The 22931-nt window shown below is 42.2% G+C and overlaps 2 protein-coding genes across 3 annotated transcripts; both read left to right on the top strand.

The window, feature by feature from the left end:
- Positions 1-591: 591 nt before the first annotated feature.
- On the top strand, positions 592-14775 carry LOC139023906 (uncharacterized). Its single transcript, XM_070438094.1, has 6 exons — positions 592-1086; positions 6449-6579; positions 6780-6953; positions 11953-12114; positions 12488-12599; positions 12890-14775. Exons 1-6 carry the CDS (start codon positions 813-815, stop codon positions 13849-13851), a joined length of 1815 nt encoding a protein of 604 aa, XP_070294195.1. The 5' UTR covers positions 592-812; the 3' UTR covers positions 13852-14775.
- A 3324-nt stretch (positions 14776-18099) lies between these two features.
- LOC112068293 (uncharacterized) lies at positions 18100-22215 on the top strand. 2 transcript variants are annotated; one of them, XM_070438095.1, is made up of 4 exons: positions 18100-18181; positions 18375-18617; positions 18961-19091; positions 19292-22215. In XM_070438095.1, exons 2-4 carry the CDS (start codon positions 18383-18385, stop codon positions 20465-20467), a joined length of 1542 nt encoding a protein of 513 aa, XP_070294196.1. In that variant the 5' UTR covers positions 18100-18181; positions 18375-18382; the 3' UTR covers positions 20468-22215. The 2 variants fall into 2 exon arrangements, with proteins under 2 accessions (XP_070294196.1, XP_023991163.2); XM_024135395.2 differs by having other exon boundaries at positions 18132-18617.
- Positions 22216-22931: the final 716 nt, after the last annotated feature.

Consider the following 22931-nt stretch of genomic DNA (forward strand, 5'->3'; position numbering starts at 1 on the left):
TATCCTACCTCATTTGCACATACTGTATATAGACTTTTTCTACTGTATTATTGACTGTATGTTTGTTTATTCCATGTGTAACTCTGCTGTTGTATGCGTCAAACTGCTTTGCTTAATCTTGGCCAGGTCACAGTTGCAAATGAGAATTTGTTCTCAACTAGCCTACCTGGTTAAATAAAGGGGAAATAAAGCAATTTAAAAAATGTTTATGCGACTGAGGTTTGTCCCAATAGAATGGGTGTAGTAAAAGGCCAGCAACACTCCATATTATTCAGAGCCCCATGAAATGACACCATATATACATTCTACAAACACTACTACTCCCAACAAAACTTTTACTGCAGCACCCAAAATAGTTAATGCTCTATAAGCCAATATGTATTCCATTAACAGGGATTCGCACTTGGGGCATTTATATGACTTTGGAACATGGTGCAAATGTCACTTAAATATGAACAAATAATATGAATAAATGCAGGTTATTGACAGTTTTCTACTATTACTTGGGCGACCTTAATTTTGAAGAATTTCTGAAACTCTGTGACCCGGAAGTACTTTTTTAAGTGTTGCGACGACACGCTGATATTTTTCTTCACTTCAGTGTAAACGGAAGTAAACAGTGACGAAGAACAATTTCCACGTTCGCGTTTTTATTTAGAGGTTTATTAACACCATGGAAATCAACATTTGACTAATTTAACTGCACAGCATCACATACTTACTCCAGGTAGTCTTTCATTCGCGTTGGAGACAGGACTTGGTTGATAGATGTTGTCTATATAACGCTAGCTAGCTGCTAATGTTCGCTAACAATGGCCAGCTGTATTGTTTTTCACACTCAAATAGCCTCCATCATGGAGGTGCTAGCGAATGCAGCCGTGGCAGAGATCTGTAAACTCGTAGACGACGACTACGCAGTGTTTCGTTTGGAAATAACTCAAAGCCAGAAAGAAAACAGGGCATTGCGGAGGAAACTACAGCTACAGGAACTTAAGGTGTCACGAGAGGTGGCAATGCGAGAGCGCGTCCTTGTCAGTCGTCCCAGAAGTGTGAAGATCCTCGACCGATACAGAGGAATGGCAAGAGGTACATTTTGCATAAAGGCGCTGCATGGTCAACCCGACGTCAGCATTGGCAAAAGAAAAAGACAATTGAATGAACATAACACTGATTTCATTGAAAAAAATATAGCCTACCTACAGTATAGGCAGGCTATATCTTTTTAATACATTTACGGTGATATGGCCTCTACTTCTTGCGTTTCGCGGAGCAGCACAGAGCTGTTGTGAAGGAAGTTGTCTTCTATGGTATATTGGTGATCGCACAATTTAATGTGCATCCCGCCACCTACTGTGAGGGATGGAAACAGGATTCCCATAAATGGATCAAAATACCAATAAACTAAATCAAACAACTTTGCTGTTAAAAAAAATAACAGATCTGATCCCTACTCAGGCTCAATGGGAACCAGGGAGGGCAGGTCTTCCAGTGTCAGTACCCCTTGCAAGTCTTCAAAAATCTTTAAGTCTCAAAAACGTATAAAAGGCTGCACTGTTTTTCCACCTGCACCTCCACCCCGAATCTCCCCCCGGTATACGTTTTGGGTTTTGCCCTAGCACTACACAGCTGATTCAAATGATCAAAGCTTGATGATAGGTTGATTATTTTGTATCAGCTGTGTAGTGCTAGGGAAAAAAACAACTTATACGGGGGGCGCAGGACCAAGTTTCGGAAACCCTGATTTAGGTGCGTGGGTAGTATCACAAAGGAAGCCAAGCCAGTAAAACAAAAAACGTATTACCACTTATGTTGTGGTAATTTCTTTGTTTGCTCTGTAACCCATTAGTTCATATGCCACGGTGATATACAGTAAGGCCGTGACAACAAAAAGACAAGTTACACAGTGGCGGAATACATTTAACTAGACAAAACCGGAGCGCAACGTCCGTCCACAAAGCAAATTGCATGTAACAAACAGTTCTCACCTGCAGAATGGTTAAGCAAGTTAATGTTTTCGACAGTTTACTAAACAACTACTGATTTAGGACCACAGAGTTACCGCAAGTCAGCACAAAGACAACGGGAGCACTGCCTCCGCTATTCCAGCACCATTTCAACTTAAACATCAAATCTACGAGGCTATATATGCTTGGTTTAATACACTGAAAATCAACTTAAAGATACCAAAAAATATTTAGTCCAATCAATGTTGCACTTTTTTTTTTTTTTGATCATGTGGCGGTCCATGGAACTGATTTTTGTGTGCACGTAAGTAAAAAAAATACAAATAAAATTGGACTCACCCTACTTGTTGACTAGTTGAACACAAATGCCATCCTCCTCTCTTTCATGTTGGCAAAACAGACTATGGCTCTATCATGCAGTACACTTTTAGTTTTTGTTTTGATAGGCTACCTAGCTAAAATGTTTGATATCCTGACTTCCTTACACAGGCAACAATGAGCCAGCTAAGCTAGCTAGTTAACCTGTCTGGCCCCGGGGTTACGCTAGCGGAACTCCTCCCACATTCCACTGAAAAGGCAGAGCGCGAAATTCAATTTTTTTTTTKGAGAAATATTTAACTTAAACACATTAACAAGTCCAATACAGCAAATGAAAGATACACATCTTGTGAATCCAGTCAACATGTCCGATTTTTTAAATGTTTTACAGCGAAAACAGCACGTATATTTATGTTAGCTCACCACCAAATACAAAAAAGGACAGACATTTTTCACAGCACAGGTAGCATGCACAAAGCCAACCTAACTAACCAAGAACCAACCAAACTAACCAAGAAACAACTTCATCAGATGACAGTCTTATAACATGTTACACAATAAATCTATGTTTTGTTCAAAAAATTTGCATATTAGAACCTATAAATCAGTTTTACATTGCAGTTACCATCACAGCTACCGTCAGAAATAGCACCGAAGCAGCCAGAGTAATTATAGAGACCAACGTGGAATACCTAAATACTCATCATAAAACATTTCTGAAAAATGCATCGTGTACAGCAAATGAAGACAAGCATCTGTGAATCCAGCCAATATTTCTGATTTTTTAATGTTTTTACAGCGAAAACACAAAATATAGGCACTTATATTAGCTTACTACAATAGCCTAAACACACTACCGCAATTCATTCATCAAGGCCGTTAGACGATGCAATAGGCACGTTAGCTAGCGAATAAACCAGCAAAATATATAAATTTTCACTAACCTTCATCAGAATGACAGTCCTATAACATCAGGTTATACATACACTTATGTTTTTTCGAAAATGTGCATATTAGAGCTGAAATCAGTGGTATACATTGTGCTAACGTAGCATCTTTTTCCACGAACGTCCGGATTTTTTCTGACTCACATATTCTGACCAAATAACTATTTATAACATGACTAAAAAATACATGTGTATAGGAAATGATAGATACACTAGTCTTAATGCAATCGCAGTGTTAGAATTCTAAAAATATCAATGACATAAGGCTTACTTATGGCGAGACAGTGCCCAAAACCTTGGCGCAAAACTAATAGTACACAGTTCGACAATATATGAAATAGCATTATAAATGGTCCTACTTTTGGAGCTTCCATCAGAATGTTGTACAAGAGTCCTTTGTCAAGAACAATCGTTGTTTGGATTTAGAACGTCCTTTTTCCCTCTTGAATTAGCAGCACACTAGCCAAGTGGCGCGAAGCTCTCCATCGTCAACAAACACAGACAACGCAACACGCCTAACGTCCCGAAAAAAAATTCAATAATCTAATAAAACTATATTGAAAAACATACTTTACGATGATATTGTCACATGTATCAAAATAAAATCAAAGCCGGAGATAGTAGTCGCCTATAACGACAGCTTTTCAGAAGCAATTCCAGGTCCATCCTCGCGCTTTCCAGAAAACAGGAAATGGGTGACACGTCATTCCAAGAGGATTATTCCACCTCAGCCAAGATAAACATCATTTCTTCTCTCACTAGCGCTCCATTGACATCTAGGGGAAGGTGTATGACATGCATGTATACTAATACGTATCATGCCCATTTATAGGCAGGCCCTAGAACAGAGCATCGTTTTCAGACTTTCCACTTCCTGGTCAGGAAGTTTGTGCCAAATGAGTTCTGTTTTACTCACAGATATAATTCAAACGGTTTTAGAAACTAGAGAGTGTTTTCTATCCAATAGTAATAATAATATGCATATTGTACGAGCAAGAATTGAGTACGAGGCCGTTTAAATTGGGCACGATTTTCCCCCAAAGTGAAAACAGCGCCCTCTGTCCTCAACAGGTTAACGTGAGCCTACTAGGCTACATATTGGACTTCAATCGTCTCAGGCCAGTGGTACAACATATTAATTTATGGTTAGATCAGAATCGCCTTCATAATCATTGGCCTGTACAGAGAGTTAAGTCAAAACCACAAGTCCAAATCCCCATCTCCATCCATGGTTTAGGAAAGAGMCGATTTAGTAAACTAGCTACTGCAGGACATCAACACAAACAGACCAGAAACAATAATGACGTTTTGCTTAGGATGTGATTTGATTGGTGTTCCAGGCAGCATAAGATACATGGGCTACACATACTGAGACAGAGGGGCGCTGTTTCCCTCGCTCGGATGATTTCTCCGGTGAGATTAAGTCACTTGCAAATAAACGGAACATTTGGACAGAGAAAAAACAGAGATGAAAGAGACATTATTTTATCATTTTTATTGGTCAAATATTTGGGGAAGCCTGGCCTCCCTTGGCATCCATGAATACACACCACTGTATTTAGGCTATTGTTTGTATGTGTTTTTCACACTATGTTGAGGTAGAAATCGGAGTATAATGCTTATATGGATGTCAAGCTCAATATATGTTCATGTCATTGTCATCAATCAAGTGCATTACAGTTAAAACTACTTTGACGACTACCACCACCGATGTCTGTATGCTAGCTGTGCTACCAGTTTATACGAATGGGAGTTATCATTTGGCAGTCACTTTTTCTAAACCTGAAAAGGCACAACTTCTAAATGTTTTGCAGCGAAAACAGCCAAATGTATCCAAATTGGATTTGAGTAACCACATTGTGGACCTGTTATAATATAGAAATCGTGATGGATTTGACAAATATCCACTTTGTTAGATCAGATTTGTTGAATGTGCGTCAATCCAGCTTCCTTCTATCCCCTAGGGTCTGCATTCCATTGACCTCTTCACCCGCGTGATCCCCATTACCTTCCCAATCTCTTTCCAGGAGTTCAAACACATTTTTGTGTTTTTTGAAATCCGTACACGAGGTATCATAAATATGTTTTTGTTTTTTTGTTAACTTCTTCTGATAGCCTTTCGTTAATGTTCTCCATGTTTGTTGTCAAGAAATTGAGTTTGTGTTTATAGAGGATTTACCACCCCCACCTACCGTCAACCAATCGTGTCAGTGTGGAGCTATACGGAGCCCTCCGCATTGTTACACAACATGAGAGGCGCATGGCATCTCTGTACAGAGCTGGATTTGGCCTCCACAAGGCTCCGAATGCTCCGCTGTTGCGTCACACCCTACGTACGGAGCCTGTGGATCAAGCATAAATTGCCTTTAAGCGAAAGTTCTCTCTGCTTGGTGTTTTGGGAAACACGTGACATCTTAGGCCGTTGTAGGAAAGATGTATCTTAAAACACTCCGAAGCCTAAGTTCCATTGCTATCAGGAAACCGGGCCCAGATGTGTTACCCATAATTGGGTCTTGGTCAGTTTGTGGATAGTATGCAATAATTCCCCATGATTACTTAGCCATCTTCCGCAAAGACACAATATTATATTCCAACCAGATTCTGGATTGGGGCTGCAGGTAGTTTAGCAGTTAAGAGTGTTGGACCAGTAACCAAAAAGTCGCTGGTTCGAATCCATGGGGGGGCAATGCAAATAGCCTCTTGGACCTAGACATGGCGCTCCGGTACCGCTTGCCGTGCGGTAGCAGAGAGAACAGTCTATGACTAGGGTGGCTGGAGTCTTTGACAATTTTTAGGGCTTTCCTCTGACACCGCCTGGTATAGAGGTCCTGGATGGCAGGAAGCTTGGCCCATGTGATGTACTGGGCTGTACGGACTACCCTCTGTAGTGCCTTTCGGTCGGAGGCCGAGCAGTTGCCATACCAGGCAGTGATGCAACCCATCAGGATGCTCTCGATGGTGCAGCTGTAAAACCTTTTTAGGATCTGAGGACCCATGCCAAATATTTTCAGTCTCCTGAGAGGGAATATGTTTTGTCGTGCCCTCTTCACGACTGTCTTCATGACTGACATTTATGAATAAATAGTATATCAAGAAGTTATGAGAAGTGTTACCTTATATCCTTGCCAATTCTAGACAGTGTCAATAGGGTACAATATACAGTTGAGCATTGACAGTACCTAACTTAACCACCTCCTTTTCCCCCAATCACTCTCTTAGGTGAAGGACATCTCAATGGAGTCCACAGAAGCTTTGTGAAGCCATCGGAACACAATACATGGAGAGATGACCAACCAATCACTGTTGACGAGGGGAGTGGAACCTCAACCCAGCACGTTATTGTGATAGAGGTTAGTTTAATAGTGTTACATAAAAATTACAGTATATCAAATGTGACGAGTTTATTTCAAAAAGGCTGCCCACAACTATTCATTAGCTCACGTGTACATCAGAATGTATTTGCCATATGGGAGCTTGTGAGACTTCCCCACGACATTGTTATCCAATTCAACTAATGTACTGATAATAACCTCTCCTCTTCTTGTGTCAGTCTGCAGATACAGAGGCTGCAGGTCCTGTGGTCAAGCAGGAGAGGACTGAAGGAGAGGAGGACCCAAGACACAGCAGAGACATCCAGACTGAAGCGGCAGGAGCGCCCCCTGTAGCTATGGAGGATCCCACCGCCTCCCTAGTGCAGCCCAGGACCCGATGCAGCATCATGGAGGTCAGTGGAACGCTGAACGCCGTCCTCAAGTCAGAGACAGACACCGAGACTTTAACTGTAACACAAAGGCTTTTACACACAGGATCTGACCCCAGATCAGACCCAGAGAGACTGGGGCTGGGACCACAGGGCTGTCCTGCTCTCGGCTCAGAGTATTTACTTTACGGTAACCCAAGCCCGAGGACGATTCAATCCCATCAGGACTCAGGTGCCGCTTTAGAGACTGGCAATGATCCGTCTTGTTCTTACACTACAGAGATGGACCGTGACAACATGCCCTTGGGTTTAGAGACACAGACTGATCTGTCTAGAGGGGACTGGAACCAGTACAGTAGTAGTGTATACTCTGAAGGGTGCTTGGATGAGAAAGGGGGCGGTCTGGTCGTAGATGAAGTGACTGTGAAAGTGGAGGGCAACGTTCCTCCCACATGGAATGCAGATAGGCACCTAGGAGACGGACTCTCACAGGGCAGAGATTTCTTAGATTACAGGGAAAGCTTTGAATCAAATACAAATGTTGCGACCCATTCCCCTTTACACTTGCTCAGGCATTGCGACCCAGTGTCCACGTCGATGGGGCCTTCCGATTCACACGGCCATGTCCTTTTCGATCAGGAATTGAACTCAAACAACAGAGATAGAACCCAGGTTCAGGGAGGGGGAGCCACATCAGGATATAGTAAAGAGAAACCTTTCCTCTGCATGTTCTGTAACAAAGGCTTCAGTTGCGCTCAGAAGGTGGAGAGGCACCAGAGAGTCCACACAGGGGAGAAACCATTCAGCTGTACTCAGTGTCACATGCGCTTCGCCCAGGCTGGCCACCTGAAGAGACACCAGAGGGTCCACACAGGGGAGAAACCGTACAGCTGTACCCAGTGTCATATGCGCTTCGCCCAGGCTGGTGACCTGAAGAGGCACCAGAGGGTCCACACAGGGGAGAAACCCTATAGCTGCCCCCAGTGTGAGAAGAGGTTCTCAGAGAGGAGCTACCTCAGGCTACACCAGCAGAAAAAACATTCCACTCTATAATATAGAAAGTAACCATTCCACTCGATAGCTTCTGACATTTAGATCAAACCCTGCATTAAAGACACATTTTCATTGTTTTCAGCAGAAAAGACCCACAGATGCATTTGGAATAACGAGAGTAACAGATTTCAGTGTTGAATATTGCATCCAGACATTGTGTGATATGATATACACTGAGTGCACAAAACATTAGGAACACCTTCTTAATATTGATTTGCACCCCCTTTTGTCCTCAGAACAGTCTCAATTCGTCAGGGCATGAACTCTACAAGGTGTCGAAAGCGTTCCACAGGGATGCTGGCCCATGTTGACTACAATGCTTCCATCAGTTGTGTCAAGTTGGCTGGATGTCCTTTTGGTGGTGGACCATTCTTGATACACACAGGAAACTGTTGAGTGTGAAAAACCCAGCAGCGTTGCAGTTATTGACACACTCAAACCGATGCACATGGCACCTACTACCATATCCCTTTCAAAGGCACTTTTGTCTTGCCCATTCACTCTCTGAATGGCACACATACACAATCCCTTTCTCAATTGCCTCAAGGCTTACAAATCCTTCTTTAACCTGTCTCCTCCCCTTTATCTACACTGATTGAAGTAAATTTAACAAGTGACATCAATAAGGGATAATAGCTTTCACCTGGATTCACCTGGTCAGTCTATGTCATGGAAAAAGCAGGAAAGTGTTCCTAATGTTTTGTACACTGTGTATAAGCCACATAAGCCTAAAAAGATATATTGTGTTTGTACTCTGTAGGATATATGATGTTCACAAATGCCTGTTTCATTACTTCTATTAAACTACTTTATTTTTTACCCCCCAAGACATGTTTAATGATAAAATTAGTGCAGTTTATCAAGTTCATTGAGACGTGTATGTGTGGTTTTCATATGGTGTATTTAAAACTTGTTTATGTTTAATAAACACAAAATGGGACTTTTCATTCTAAGACTTTCATTGAGATTCTCTTTAGTATACATCACATCTGGGCCTGTATCCACAATGAATCTCAGAAAAGGTCCTAGGCGTCCTGTTAAAACATGTTTACATTTAAAAAAATAATAACTCCCAGCTTAGAGTAGGTTTATGATAACCCTTACCACCAGGTGCTAATAATGATGCAATCTCTATTGCACTCCCTACTGCCCTTTCAGACCTGGACAAAAGGAACAYCTATGTGAGAATGCTATTCATTGACTACAGCTCAGCGTTCAACACCATAGTGTCCTCAAAGCTCATCAGTAAGCTAAGGATCCTGGGACGAAACACCTTTATTTATTTAACTAGGCAAGTCAGTTAAGAACAAATTTTTATTTTCAATGATGGCCTAGGAACAGTGGGTTAACTGCCTTGTTCAGGGGCAGAACGACAGATTTCTACCTTGTCAGCTCGGGGATTAGATCTTGCAACCTTTCGGTTACTAGTCCAACGCTCTAACCACTAGGCTACCTGCCGCCCCAAACCTCCTCTGCAACTGGATCCTGGACTTCCTGACTGTCCGCCTCCAGTTGGTAAGGGTAGGTAACAACACATCCGCCACTCTGATCTTCAACACGGGGGCCCCTCAGGAGTGTGCTCAGTCCCCTCCTGTACTCCCTCTTCACTCATGACTGCATGGCCAGGCACGGCTCCAACACCATCATTAAGTTTGCTGATGACACAACAGTGGTAGGCTTGACCACCGACAACGATGTGACAGCCTATAGGGAGGAGGTCAGAGACCCGGCCGTGTGGTGCCAGGACAACAACCTCTCTCTCAACGTGATCAAGACAAAGGAGATGATTGTGGACTACAGGAAAAGGAGGACCGAGAACACCCCCATTCTCATCGACAGGGCTGTAGAGGAGCAGGTTGAGAACTTCAAGTTCCTTGGTGTCCACATCACCAACAAACTATCATGGTCCAAACACACCAAGACAGTCGTGAAGAGGGCACGACAAAACCTACTCCCTCTCAGGAGACTGAAAAGATTTGGCATGGGTCCTCGGATACTCAAAAAGTTCTACAGCTGCACCATCGAGAGCATCCTGACGGGTTGCATCACTGCCTGGAATGGCAACTGCTCTGCCTCCGACCGCAAGGCACTGCGAACGGCCCAATACATCACCGGGGCCAAACTTCCTGCCATCCAGGACCTCTATACCAGGCGGTGTCAGAGGAAGGCCCTAAAAATTGTCAAAGACTTCAGCCACCCTAGTCATAGACTGTTCTCTCTGCTGCCACACGGTAAGCGTTACCGGAGCACCAAGTCTAGGTCCAAAAGGCTTCTCAACAGCTTCTACCCCCAAGCCATAAGCCTCCTGAACAGCTAATCAAATGACTACCCAGACTATTTGCATTGCCCCCCCTCATTTAAGCTGCTACTATTCTCTGTTTATTATGTATGCATAGTAACTAACTCTAACCGGTGCCCCCACACATTGACTGTACCAGTACCTCCTGTAAATAGCATCGCTATTGTTATTTTACTGCTGCTCTTTAATTATTTGTTACTTTTATTTATTTTTTACTTTACTATTTTTTACTTAACACGTATTTTTCTTAAAACTGCATTGGTGGTTAAGGGCTTGTAAGTAAGAATTTCACTGTAAGGTCTACTACAACTGTTGTATTCGGCGCATGTGACAAATACAATTTGATTTGATTTGAAGACACTGCCCAGGCAAACTCTGAGCCAGGAGTAAAATCAACTCATAAAAGTTTATCTCAGCTGATAGTCACGACATCCTGCAAAGGAAAGATAGTGATGACGCTCATTGACATTGTTGCAAATGATAGGGAATAACCAATGAGGCATCGCCAGCTGTGAACTCTATAGCACGCTTCATACAACCACGCTGAATGTGACTGTACATCAAATATTGCGATGATTATTGTTAAAAGTTGAATTTTGACACTATTACCATTATACTGTTACCAACCCTCGTCACTTCCCTTTAACAACTTTTAAACTTTTAACTCCCGTTTATCAAATCACTTGCCAATAATGTTGCATACGTTTAAAAGGTCTAGAATTTTAATCGGACACAATCAAAGTTTACATAAGCCTTAGATGCTTTCAGTTGCCCAATTTACCGGCATTCCCGATTTAGGGTTTTTCTTTTTACAACGTGATGTTGCGCTCCGACGGGTCGACTAGCTGGGACTGTTATGACTAAAGTAGCTTCATGCATCGCTTTTATTTTTACCCATTAGAGTAGGAGTAAAATGTATCTATTCTCAGCACTTATGAACAATTTTCTACTCTGAGAGGCTTTTGTGGATACCGGCCCAACAAAAGTCTTAGAGTAGAAGTGCTGATCGAGGATCAAGCCCCCGGCCTGTCTACATCGTCTTATTCATTATGATCTGAAAGGCAAAACTGATCCTACATCAGCACTCCTCTGAGAGGCTTTTTGGATACGGCCCCTGATTTCACCCTATTCTACATACCCCCGACAGCGCATCATAACCAGACTACTTACTAAATATACCTACACATCCCCACACACTAACAAACACCTACTGTACACGTCAAAATAGTTTAGTCTTGTCTGATGACTTGACTTATCATAGCTGACTATTCACCCACACCATATTTACTGTATGTCCACCATGATGGGTTTAACAACAATGAAGTCATTCTGTAACTACAGTATAGGACCTAAACGTAGACACATGCACACACACAAACATGATAACATTTATTTTGTGTTGCAGATATGTGGTAGTAGAGTAGTGGCCTGAGGGCACACACTTAATGTGTTGTGAAATGTATTGTAATGTTTTCAAAATGGTATAACTGCCTTAATTGTGCTGAACCCCTGGAAGCAGCTAATGGGGATCATTAATACACACAAACAGTGGGGATGGTTAAACACTCCATGTTGAAAGTGTGTTTTATTTTCTGTGTGTGTGTGTGTGTGTGTGTGTACGTACCTGAGGGAGTGTATGTCTGTGTAATCTGTATCACCTCTCTCATCCAGGAGGAGAGTCCAGAGGTGCTGCTGGTGAAGGAGGAGGGGTGTGAGGAGGGTCTGGGGAACCCTGAGGGGAACATGGTCATGGAGGACAACCAGACTACACCTCCTCCTGAACCCACAGAGGAACCAGCTGAGCAGCACAGGACCCCACACAATCTCACTGAGGTGAGCCCACTGTAAACTACTGTCTGTATGGTATTAGGTCAGGGCCCGTATCCACAAAGCCTCTTAGAGAAGGAGTGTTGATTTAGGATTAGTTTTGCCTTTTAGATCATAATTAATATGATTAAATGGAAAGATCAGCACTCTTACTCTGAGACTTTGTGGATACGGGCCCAGATGTTGATTCATTTTGTTTTAAGTGTGGGACCCTGCATTTGAATTATCCAACCATTTACGTGTCAGGTAATCAAATCAACTAACATGTTTGCATAGTACTCATAGCAATCCCTCATTGCCCAATCAGAAGGTGCTCCATAGCAGGGTGCTCATATCAGATTTCTTGATCCAACATCCTCTCACTCTGTATCTCTTACAGTCAGTAGACATGGAGGATGGGAAGCCTGATCTGCTGCTGGTCAAAGAGGAGACAATAGAAGACGGACCAGAGAGCATTGACCTGCTGAGTGGACTAAAGATGGGGGAGCAAGGTAAGGGAGACATACATATAACCTACATACAGTAATAGATCTTCAATGGGAATAGTGATGCGCCTGACAAATGATTTTATTAAACACATATGAAACCTTATGAGTACTTTTTCTAAAACAATATCAATACAATTTGTATGAAATTCAAAAATAAACAAAACGATGTATATCAACATGACAGTCATAGATATCACCAGGCAAATAACACACACAAAATCCATGTCTATGATTTTTGTTCTGTTGTCATGTTTGTTAAAAAGTTAAGTCTAGATTGTAACATTTGCCTGTAGGTGGTTTGCTGGAGGCTAACAGAGGAGACTTGGTGGCCATATTGGATTTCCAGACTGGTGCAGCCAAGAGCCCAGGGGATGACATCACAGAGCAGGCTGGGACCAAAAGCGACATAGTGGAGTCCTGTGGATGGGACAGTGTCCTCATCTCTGGGCTGGGGAACAACACTGTTAACCACAACCAGAAACAGACAGTCGAACGCAAAACAACAACAACACTTAGTCTCCATGACAACAGACTGGCTGAGACCAGGACAAGGTTTAGATTTGGTCTGCGGGGACGGGGAGGTGTCAGTATGGGGCGGGAGAGAACAGACACAGACTCGGCTAGCGATGCTCCGTCCTGCTCCTATAGTTGTGATTCAGAGAGACTGATGGCACCTCAGGTTAACCACCTAACAGGTGCTGCCTTCAGCCTGCCTTCTATAGGATCTATCAACTGGAACATGGACCCTGTGACAACACAGACACTCCCTGGCCTTCGTCCTCCTCACACTCTGCTAATGTTAAACCAGACCTCAGACAATGCCAGTGCCTCAACACTAAATGGCTACACAAGTCCATTGACAAATAACAGTAGTAGTAGTAATGCTATCAGCAGATCTGGTGGCAAAGAGAAGTGCTTCCCATGTTCATTCTGTTGGAAAGTCTTCAGTTTCCGCAAACAGATGGAGAGCCATCAGAGGATGCACACGGGGGAGAAACCGTTTGGCTGCCACCTGTGTGAGAAGAGGTTCTCCCACCAGCACCACCTGAAGAGGCACCAGAGGGTCCACACAGGGGAGAAACCCTACAGCTGCCCCCAGTGTGAGAAGAGGTTCTCCCACCAGCACCATCTGAAGGCGCACCTGAAGGTCCACACGGGAGAGAGGCCATTCACCTGTACGCACTGCGGGAAAAGGTTCTCAGAGAGGAGCTACCTCAGGATACACCAGCAGAAAATGCACACAGCCCATGTATAGAGTATTATGACATGTAATGTAGTACTAGTTAGTTTGTTTTGTAGTTAATTCTGTTGGTTTAGGATGTAGTAGGGAACTGGATGAGGTGAACTGAGGAAAGAATGAGTATGATGAAGCAGAGTAGATGATATGGTTGGTGTGATGGTGTCTGTAAAAATGCTTCACTAATGAAGAGTAACAACCTTGTCCTGTTGTTTGATGCTGGTGTTTTATAGTGAGGAAATGATAGTGCCTTAATTCAGGTTTACTTGACCTGAAGTAGTTGATCGGTGAAAATGATCTGTTAATTGAATGATTAGAATATTCCGCCCTGAAACATATAATTGTATGGAATTGATTAGAATGTATAAAATCATAATCAATAAATGTGTAGTCCTAGTCAGAATTAGGGTAAAGACAACATGTCTTTATGGTATTTTAAACACAGACTGTCTGAGCTTGGTGCCGACCTGACTAGAGATTTGGGAGAGAACGGGGAGTACGTCTCAAGGACAAGGTCACTAATCTCTGTCGGCTGGGTAGCAGGACATGTGTGTGCGTCTGTTAGTGTGTATTTGTGTGCGTCTGTGTATGTGTATGTGTGTGTGTATGTGTGTGCGTATGGTTGTGTGAATGTGTGGGCGTGAGAAGTCAGTATAAAATGAATTGTTTTGTATTCTTGACTTTAGAACGTTCTCTGAATAAACTGTACTAACCTTTTGTATAAGCTGAGTCGTTGACTAATTATTATTATACCCATGGTCTTACAAACATCGGGAATTGGTCAGAGCTATTGATTGATTGTTATTATCATTGGGATTGGAAATTCTCGTGACAGTAGGTAAGCTGTGTGTAATGTTATGTTGAACCTTTTCCAAGGCATTCTAAAATTAATTTGGTCAAAGCGAGGGTATCAGATAAAAGTTATTTTACTTGTCACGTATAATTGTGTGCAATAAAAGTACTGTACTTCACATTGTGAGTGTATGACCATTTTGTTTAAATGAACTACAAAATTTACTCTGTGCTGACTGACTTGGTTATTTTTGTGTCATTTCAGGGACTGAGTTTCCCCTTACCCCAGTGGAACCAAAATATTATACTTCATTCTTGAATCAACACATATGGACATTTTTAATATTAAACTCCAATGGCTTATCGTGGAGAAATTACAAGATTATGTTAATACTTATAACGTTGTATAAATCCTCATTTAGGATTTTTCATCGAACAAATTATCATTGCGATGTAGTAATGTGATGTAGTAAAGTAACTGAAATATGTTGCATGAGAAAACATCATCCGCTTTTATTAAAAGGCGCATGATCTGGTTTTACATCAATGGAGGTCGATTTAACTTGTTGACTGCTAATCTATTCCTTTTGCGCATGTGGGAATCTCTGCGGAGAAACACTTGGAGGAACTTTAAGGCTATTTTCTGGAAATTGTGTCGTTATATGCCAATGTTTCCTGAGGCTATGGTCTTAGGAGAGCACTTAGTGAAATTTGGCAGTTTTATAAGTATAAATCTACCAAATTAAATAAGGCCTGGCAATTTTTGTTTGTTTTTGCCATATGGTTTACCACACACACACACACCAGCATGCACACACAACTTACTGGTTATGAATATGGGTTAGTGCCGAGGTATCATAAAGGGGCACACACACACACAAGTTTTAATTAAACACGTGAATGATTTTGAATAGAAATGTACTGGAAACGTATTGTAAACCTGGGATACGAAATGTATGAAATGTTTGACTATTTCATTAATTAGTCAAATATAGTAAGACACACTTCTTTGAAGGGTTTGTATGACCTCTGTCCTGACTTTCCACTGTGGTTTGATCGCCCTCAATGGAAAGCCATTCAGATGATGATTTGAAGGTCATTTGTAACACTGATATTTATGATGAAGTTCATAGTTCATAGCCATATTTGTGATTTGGACCAACGGGAAGAAGGAGAGGGCGATGCCTTTGAGGCTGTATTAAGACTATTTTCCTTTAATCGTAAGGGTACAATGTTTTTCTTTATGGAATTATTAATGGTAGTGATTCTTATTCGATTAGATTTAACACGACTCACATTGTGAGTGATATGTAGAAGTGTATGGAGTGATATATGAAGGAGTGTATTGTTGTGTTGTATGTTCTGTTTTGTTTCGATACAAATCTCACTAGATTGGGTCTGCTGGATTGTTGGGATTTCTCACGATGGGTTAGAGATCTAACTTCCTGATCCTGTGGCTCTGCGATGAAGTTGACAGTGTGATGGGGAGTATAAGCCAATTTGAAAAAATTGTTTCAGCAGAATGTGTTGTTATTCTCTTTGACATGTGTTTAGAGATTTGTATTAGGAATAAATGGTAAAAGTAATAATTTGTCATATAGTCAATGCTTGTCTGGATTTCCTGAATCAGAAATGAACTCAACTAAACTGTTGTTCTGATCTCTCTCTCTCTCTCTCTCATCATGAAAAGTGACGTCAGATGGTGTCTTGATGCATGGCAGGGAAAATTCGGCAGAGAACGGTGTGAACCTCAAAACCCCCTCTAACCGGCTGAAGAAGTGCGACAAAGGCGTTCAATACGGCCCTGTCCACACCACTTCCACCGAGAGACCTGAGCCAGCAACCGGTGTACAGCATCCAATCAAAGCTATCAACTGGTTCTTCTCTTGTGTCTTTTCTCTCAGGAGTGTGACAGGAGTCCACCTAGAGTGAGCATGGAGGGAGATCTGTTCCAAACTTCTTTCATGTTGCTGGTATGCTGGTTGACAAATGGACAAGACATAATGGGTGGTAAAGGTGGTGGCGGCCCAGGTGAGACATTATCATGGGCCATCCACTTTGAAATATGAAGCTATCTGAAAAAGAACCAATGAAGAGACACCAGGAGAATCAGTGCCTGAAGGGGGGGTTGGTTAACTGCGCTCATAATTGATTTAGATTTGTCTAAAATTGTTTATTTTGCGTATAAGGTTGATTGTAGAGATCTACACACTGCTACATGTATAGTAATTTAGATTAAGAATGCATTAAGATACTGATATGTAATTATAATCATGATAAGAAAGTTAATACTAGAAGTATAGGTTCATTATACTGTATGTTAATATAAATGTACATTCTGCCAATGTTGGTGTATGCCAAATTGAGGGTTCTAATCACTGAACAATGTCATTCTAAATTTGGGTTGCATAATTAATTAGGTTTTGATTATGATTTGGAAATTGAATGAWTTTTAAAACTGACGGATTGATTGKTGAATGGAGAGGGTGAACTCTGATCCGGAGAGTGGAACTGATCCTAATCTATTTGATTTATATCCATTACCAAATTACATTTGTGATGATAATGATAATACTCAGGAACTATAGCACGTATGGTACTAATGGATGGTGCTAATGCACATAGAGTCTATAGGAGTGGCCTTATAAGTAGTGGAATCATGATGTTTGTTCTGGGTCATGTTCATTGGGCACCAACGCAATACATTTGACTTAAACCGGGATTCACTACCTGGATTTGTCCAACAAGATATGCTCATTTGTGTTCCTACAGATGGTGTTGTGGGGATGGAAATAGTTATTTCCACCATGCTGACCAATGGGAGTATGCTCAGTATCAACAAGATGATTTSTTTCATACTGATGAAAAATGTACTATGATTTAGATTGCTGGTCATTTGTTAACGMCATTCTAATGTTTATATCATTCCCAATGAAGGCTCATTTTATGTTTAAGGTTAAAGGCCGYATCGCAAGCGATGAGTATTGACGTTTCTAAACGTTAAAACAAAAGCGTCTCGATTGTAGTTCACATGAGCTAGTCGTGGGCAAAGCTAACAGCTGCTAACTGTAGGGAGAAGGCAGCCGAGAGTTTGAGACCTAGGAGCCCCCCGGTGAGTAGGCCTGAAGAGAGAAATCCAGAGGATGAGTTTAAGTAAGGTAGGATTTCTTGCGTTTATTGCTATGGTCATTAAATTGTACTGCACTGATGGAGCTTAAATCGCGGAAAGTATATGTGGCAGTGGCAGCAGAACAGACATTTTTGGGTGTAAGGGTTTCTCTTTGCAGAAGATCTACAGTTGGTTGTAAGAGAAGGGTTCCATCCTCCCAGGCTGGTGTAGGATCTGGTAAGGCTAAAGTAGTGGGATAAGGGTGGTGTGTTTATGTGTAGAGTTAGGTGGAGGTGCGATAAAAAAAAAAATCCTTTCCACTTTTTTCTGACAATGTGCAATTCACACTCCGACCTGTGAAAGGCAGCAATACGCAACACAACTAGTCTGCCGGAAACTCACACGAAGAATTAACGGAAGTGAAAAGTGACCAAGAACAATGTCCACGTTAGTGTTTTATTGTTGTTATTTAGATGTTAAAATATGACTAATTTAACTGCACAGCATCACATACTTACCCCATATAGTGTTTAATTCACGTTGGAGACAGGACTTGGTTGATAGACGATATTTATGTATGTACCGCAGGTTAGTTAGCTGCTAACAATGGCTAACTGTGTGGTTTTTCACACTCAAATAGCTTCCATCATGGAGGTGCTAGCGAATGCAGCCGTGGCAGAGATCTGTAAACTCGTAGACGACGACTATGCAGTGTTTCGTTTGGAAATAACTCAAAGCCAGAAAGAAAACAGGACATTACGAAGGAAACTACTGGAACTGAAGGTGGCACGAGAGCGCACAGAGAGGACAATGCGAGAGCGCGTCCTCGCCAGTCGTCCCAGTAGTGTCAAGATCCTCGACCGATACAGAGGAATGGCAAGAGGTACATTTTGCAGAAAAAAGGCAGAGGCTGCGTAATCGGGTCTTGGTCAGTTTTTGGATAGAATGCAATAATTCTCCTGATTACTTAGCTACCTTGAGCAAAGACACAATAGCATATTGTAACCAGATCCCTGATTTACTGTATTTCTTATTACTCATTGCAAACAATGTGATACATGGAACATAATCAGCCTACATCAATCAATAAGTAGTACATACAGTAGTTATAATAAGTGTTACCATACGTCCTTACCAATTCTAGACAGCGTCAAGTGCACAATATACTGTTGATCATTGACAGTAGTTAACCTAAGCACCTCTTTCCCCCCCAATCACTCTCTCAGGTGAAGGAAATCTCACTGGAGGACACAGGAACTTTGTGAAGCCAGCGGGACACAATACATGGAGAGATGACCAACCAATCACTGTAGATGAGGGGAGTGGAACCTCAGCCCAGCACATTATCATGATAGAGGTCAGTGTAATAGTGTTGCATTGAAAATGGGTTACTATGTAAATGAAATATGGCCTGTTTATTTCAGAAAGGCTCCCCTTAGCTATTCACTTGTTTACATGTACATCCTCATGTATCTGCCATAGGGGAGTTTGTGAGACTTCCCTACGACATTTATCCAATTCAACTAGTTACCGGTAACAACCTCCTCTTCTTGTCAGGCTGCAGATGCAGAGACTGCAGGTCTTGGGGTCAAGCAGGAGAGGTCTGAAGGAGAGGAGGACCAACGACACAGCAGAGACATCCAGACTGGATCGGCTGGAGCGCCATCTTTAGCCACAGCAAACCCCACCACCGCCACCACGCAGCCCAGGACCAGATGCAGCATCACGGAGGTCCGTGGAACGCTGAACGGCATCCGCAAGTCAGAGACCGACACCAAGGCTTTAACTGTAACACAGAGACCAGAGAGCCCAGAGAGACTGGGGCTGGGGAGACTGGGTTGTCCTCCTGCTCTCGGCTCAGAGTATTTACTTTACGGTAACCAAAGCCTGAGGACGGGTCATTCCCATCGAGACGCAGGTGACGTGTTAGAAACTGGCAATGATCCGTCTTGTTCTTACACTACAGAGATGGACCCTGGCAACATTCCCTTGGATTTAGAGACACACACTGATCTGTCTAGAGGGGACTGGAACCAGTACAGTGGTAGTGTATACTCTGAAGGGTTACTAGATAAGAAAGGGGAGGTTATAGTGGTAGATGAGGTGAAAGTGGAGGGCGACGTTCCACCCACATGGAATGCAGATACTCACTTAGGAGATGGACTCTCACAGGGCAGAGATTTCTTAGATTACAGGGAAAGCTTAGAGACTAATCCAAATGTCGCGACCCACTCCCCTTTAAATGACCTCACGGATCGCAACCGAGTGGCCACGTCGATGCGGCCTTCCGATTCACACAGCCGTGTCCTTTTCGATCAGGTATTGAACTCAAATGACATGGCTAGAGCCCAGGCTCAGGGAGGGGGAGCCACATCAGGCAATAGTAAAGAGAAACGGTTCCTCTGCATGTTTTGTAACAAAGGCTTCAGCTGCCCCCAGAAAGTGGAGATCCACCAGAGGGTCCACACAGGGGAGAAACCCTTCAGCTGTACCCAGTGTAACATGCGCTTTGCTGAGGCTGGCAACCTGAAGCGGCACCAGAGGGTCCACACAGGGGTGAAACCCTTCAGCTGTACTGAGTGTCATATGCGCTTCGCCCAGGCTGGTGACCTGAAGAGGCACCAAAGGGTCCACACGGGAGAAAGGCCATTCGCCTGTAATCACTGCGGGAAGAGGTTCTCTGAGAGGAGATACCTAAGGATACACCAGCAGAAAATCCATTCCACTCTTTAACATAAAAGTAACCATTCCACTCGATAGCTACCTGGCTAGCTAAGTAAACAACAGCTGGAACGATCTAGCTAGCTGTAAAGTTTACAAGTATCCCCACTAGCTGGCTACTAGACAACCAATATAACAGTTGGGCCTAAAGCTTTTTGTTGGGACCCAAGACAAGCAACTCTTGCCTGTATCAGTATTGGACACTAGCAATACTGTGGACCAATACTTTTATAGCAATATAGCTGCCTACTGATATAATGGCCCAATGTATTGCACATTGTTTTGATAAGCCGGTTAGAATAAGACTGTCAAATCATAAATCATAATCTGTACCAAATGCATTGCCTATCAATTAGTGCTGGGCGATATATAGAATKAATTTGATTCATTCGACTTCATGTTTTTGTGCAATATTCCAAATGCCTGTATCGCWTTTGGAGTATTGCACAAGTTTTTAGTTTTAGTTTTTCTGAGCGTTTATGTCCCCTTGTTCTGATGTTGTCTTTTTGGTCTCGTTCGCTCCTTCTGTGCACCTTCCCATTTACACCAGAGATCGGTATATAACGACGAGATGCTCATGTCTCCCCGCCCTAACAATGGGGGGAGTCGTCCCAAAGGCAGAAAGGCAGGGGACAAGCTTAGGGTCAAAATAAGCGCATACAAACGCATTTGGCTTATTTTGGCRAGAGTGAAACCTCTCCCTTCGCCTCTTTCTCCCAAGCCCCTCCCCCTACCACGCACAACAATAAAGATGAGAGATCACTTCTTCCTCTCTGACAAACGGTTTCAACTCGCTATTTGCATTTGAGGTTTGGTCCAACAGAATCGGTCATATGGACACCGAAACACATGGAGACATTATTTTACTGTAATAGAGGAGAAGGTAACCTTTCGAACCCTGTTTATGTTTCAGCTGCTCAAATTTCGAGCAGAGTAGACACTGCTAAAACGGATGTACCAATGAACATTCATTCTGGAAAATGTATGCTCAGTTTGTCATGCGCATATTACGGTACCACGTATCGCTAGCAGCATTTTTGTCAAATAAAGAGTGTTTTACTAGCTGTTGTCTGTTTTTTCTAAATGTGGAATAAGCATAAAACAATTTATATAAGGAATTGGCAACTTGTCATTCTGAGAAATAAGGTAGGCCACTTGACCTCAACATCTGAACAAGGTGAACAGGCCGTTCAAACAGTTGGAGACTGACAGAAGGTTGTGTTCATAACAATCCAAACTGTTTTGCCTTGTTAGCTGAATTCAGAGCGTGTGAAATTATACCTAGATCCAAGTTGGCTAAACTTGAAATCTAAATATTAGCTGGCTACTCACTAGCACGTGGGCTTGTGCTAGAGAGATTGTTTATGAGACCGGTGTTCATTTTCTACAATACCTGCTACATTATTAGTGAATGTGCATTATGCAGGGTTCTGGTTAAATTTGTAACAAAAGGACATTTTTCATAGACAGACTTGAAAGCCAGATCAGTGATTTATTAAACTATTTTGATAAAATAATGAAACTCTCAGTGGTTCTTGTGATTGTGGAAGGCTTATATTTAGCCTAGGTATAACTTCACACGCTCTGAATTCAATAGATTATTGCTGACTGTTTTAAATGAAGTGTATTTGACCTTTTAAATTGTACAACAAACTTATTTAGAGAAAATAAATATATATAGTGAATCTCCCATAAGTTTGAAAAAAAAAAATCGAGATATGAGTTTTAGGCCATACTATCAATAAACATCTTCAAATGTATACATATCGTGTACTTCTGCTCTGTTCCTTGTTATTTACTTTGTATTATCAACCTTCAGCCAGATATTACACTGTTGATGTTTATGGAGTACATACATGACTCGTTCTCCGAACAATAACACCTGTGTTCCTGTACCAGAATGTAGTGTATACTCTATTAAAGGTTATAGCCAAGACAGGAGGAAGTGGTGGCTTGTTAGAGCACAGACACGGTTCTAATGTCAGTGGTGCTCATGAGGAAACCTGTCACAATTGAATTGTCAATGTGGCCCCTGTCAAACATTGTAACAATGGGAACCCTCAGTAGTCAATGCGTGATAGGACGCTGAGCGCAGGAGTAGACTAGAATGAACATGTGGGCTTTCTGTACATTCTAATCATTTATTTTCCATTCCATTGTTTGTTCACCTTGTAATTGGTTATGTAAACATGATCAGAACAGGCATTAAATGGTAAACGGAACAAAATATGGACCCATTGTGATTTCATCCACTTCCTCACTTTCTGTCAATAGTACAATATTGCCGCTTGCTCAACCCCCGGGAGTCCTCAGTCCTGTAAGACTCATGAAACACATAGTTAGGTTGTTGAATGGTCATCATGTCTGTCATGGATCCGGTCCATACATTACCAGTTTGCTGTTCTCAGTTCAGCCCAGAGAACTGAGAGTCAGGCATCTCTCTCTCTGTATACAGTCAAGACAGTACTGTCACGTT

This window comes from Salvelinus sp. IW2-2015, unplaced genomic scaffold (assembly GCF_002910315.2).
Source record: "Salvelinus sp. IW2-2015 unplaced genomic scaffold, ASM291031v2 Un_scaffold356, whole genome shotgun sequence".
NCBI classification, from domain to species: domain Eukaryota; kingdom Metazoa; phylum Chordata; class Actinopteri; order Salmoniformes; family Salmonidae; genus Salvelinus; species Salvelinus sp. IW2-2015.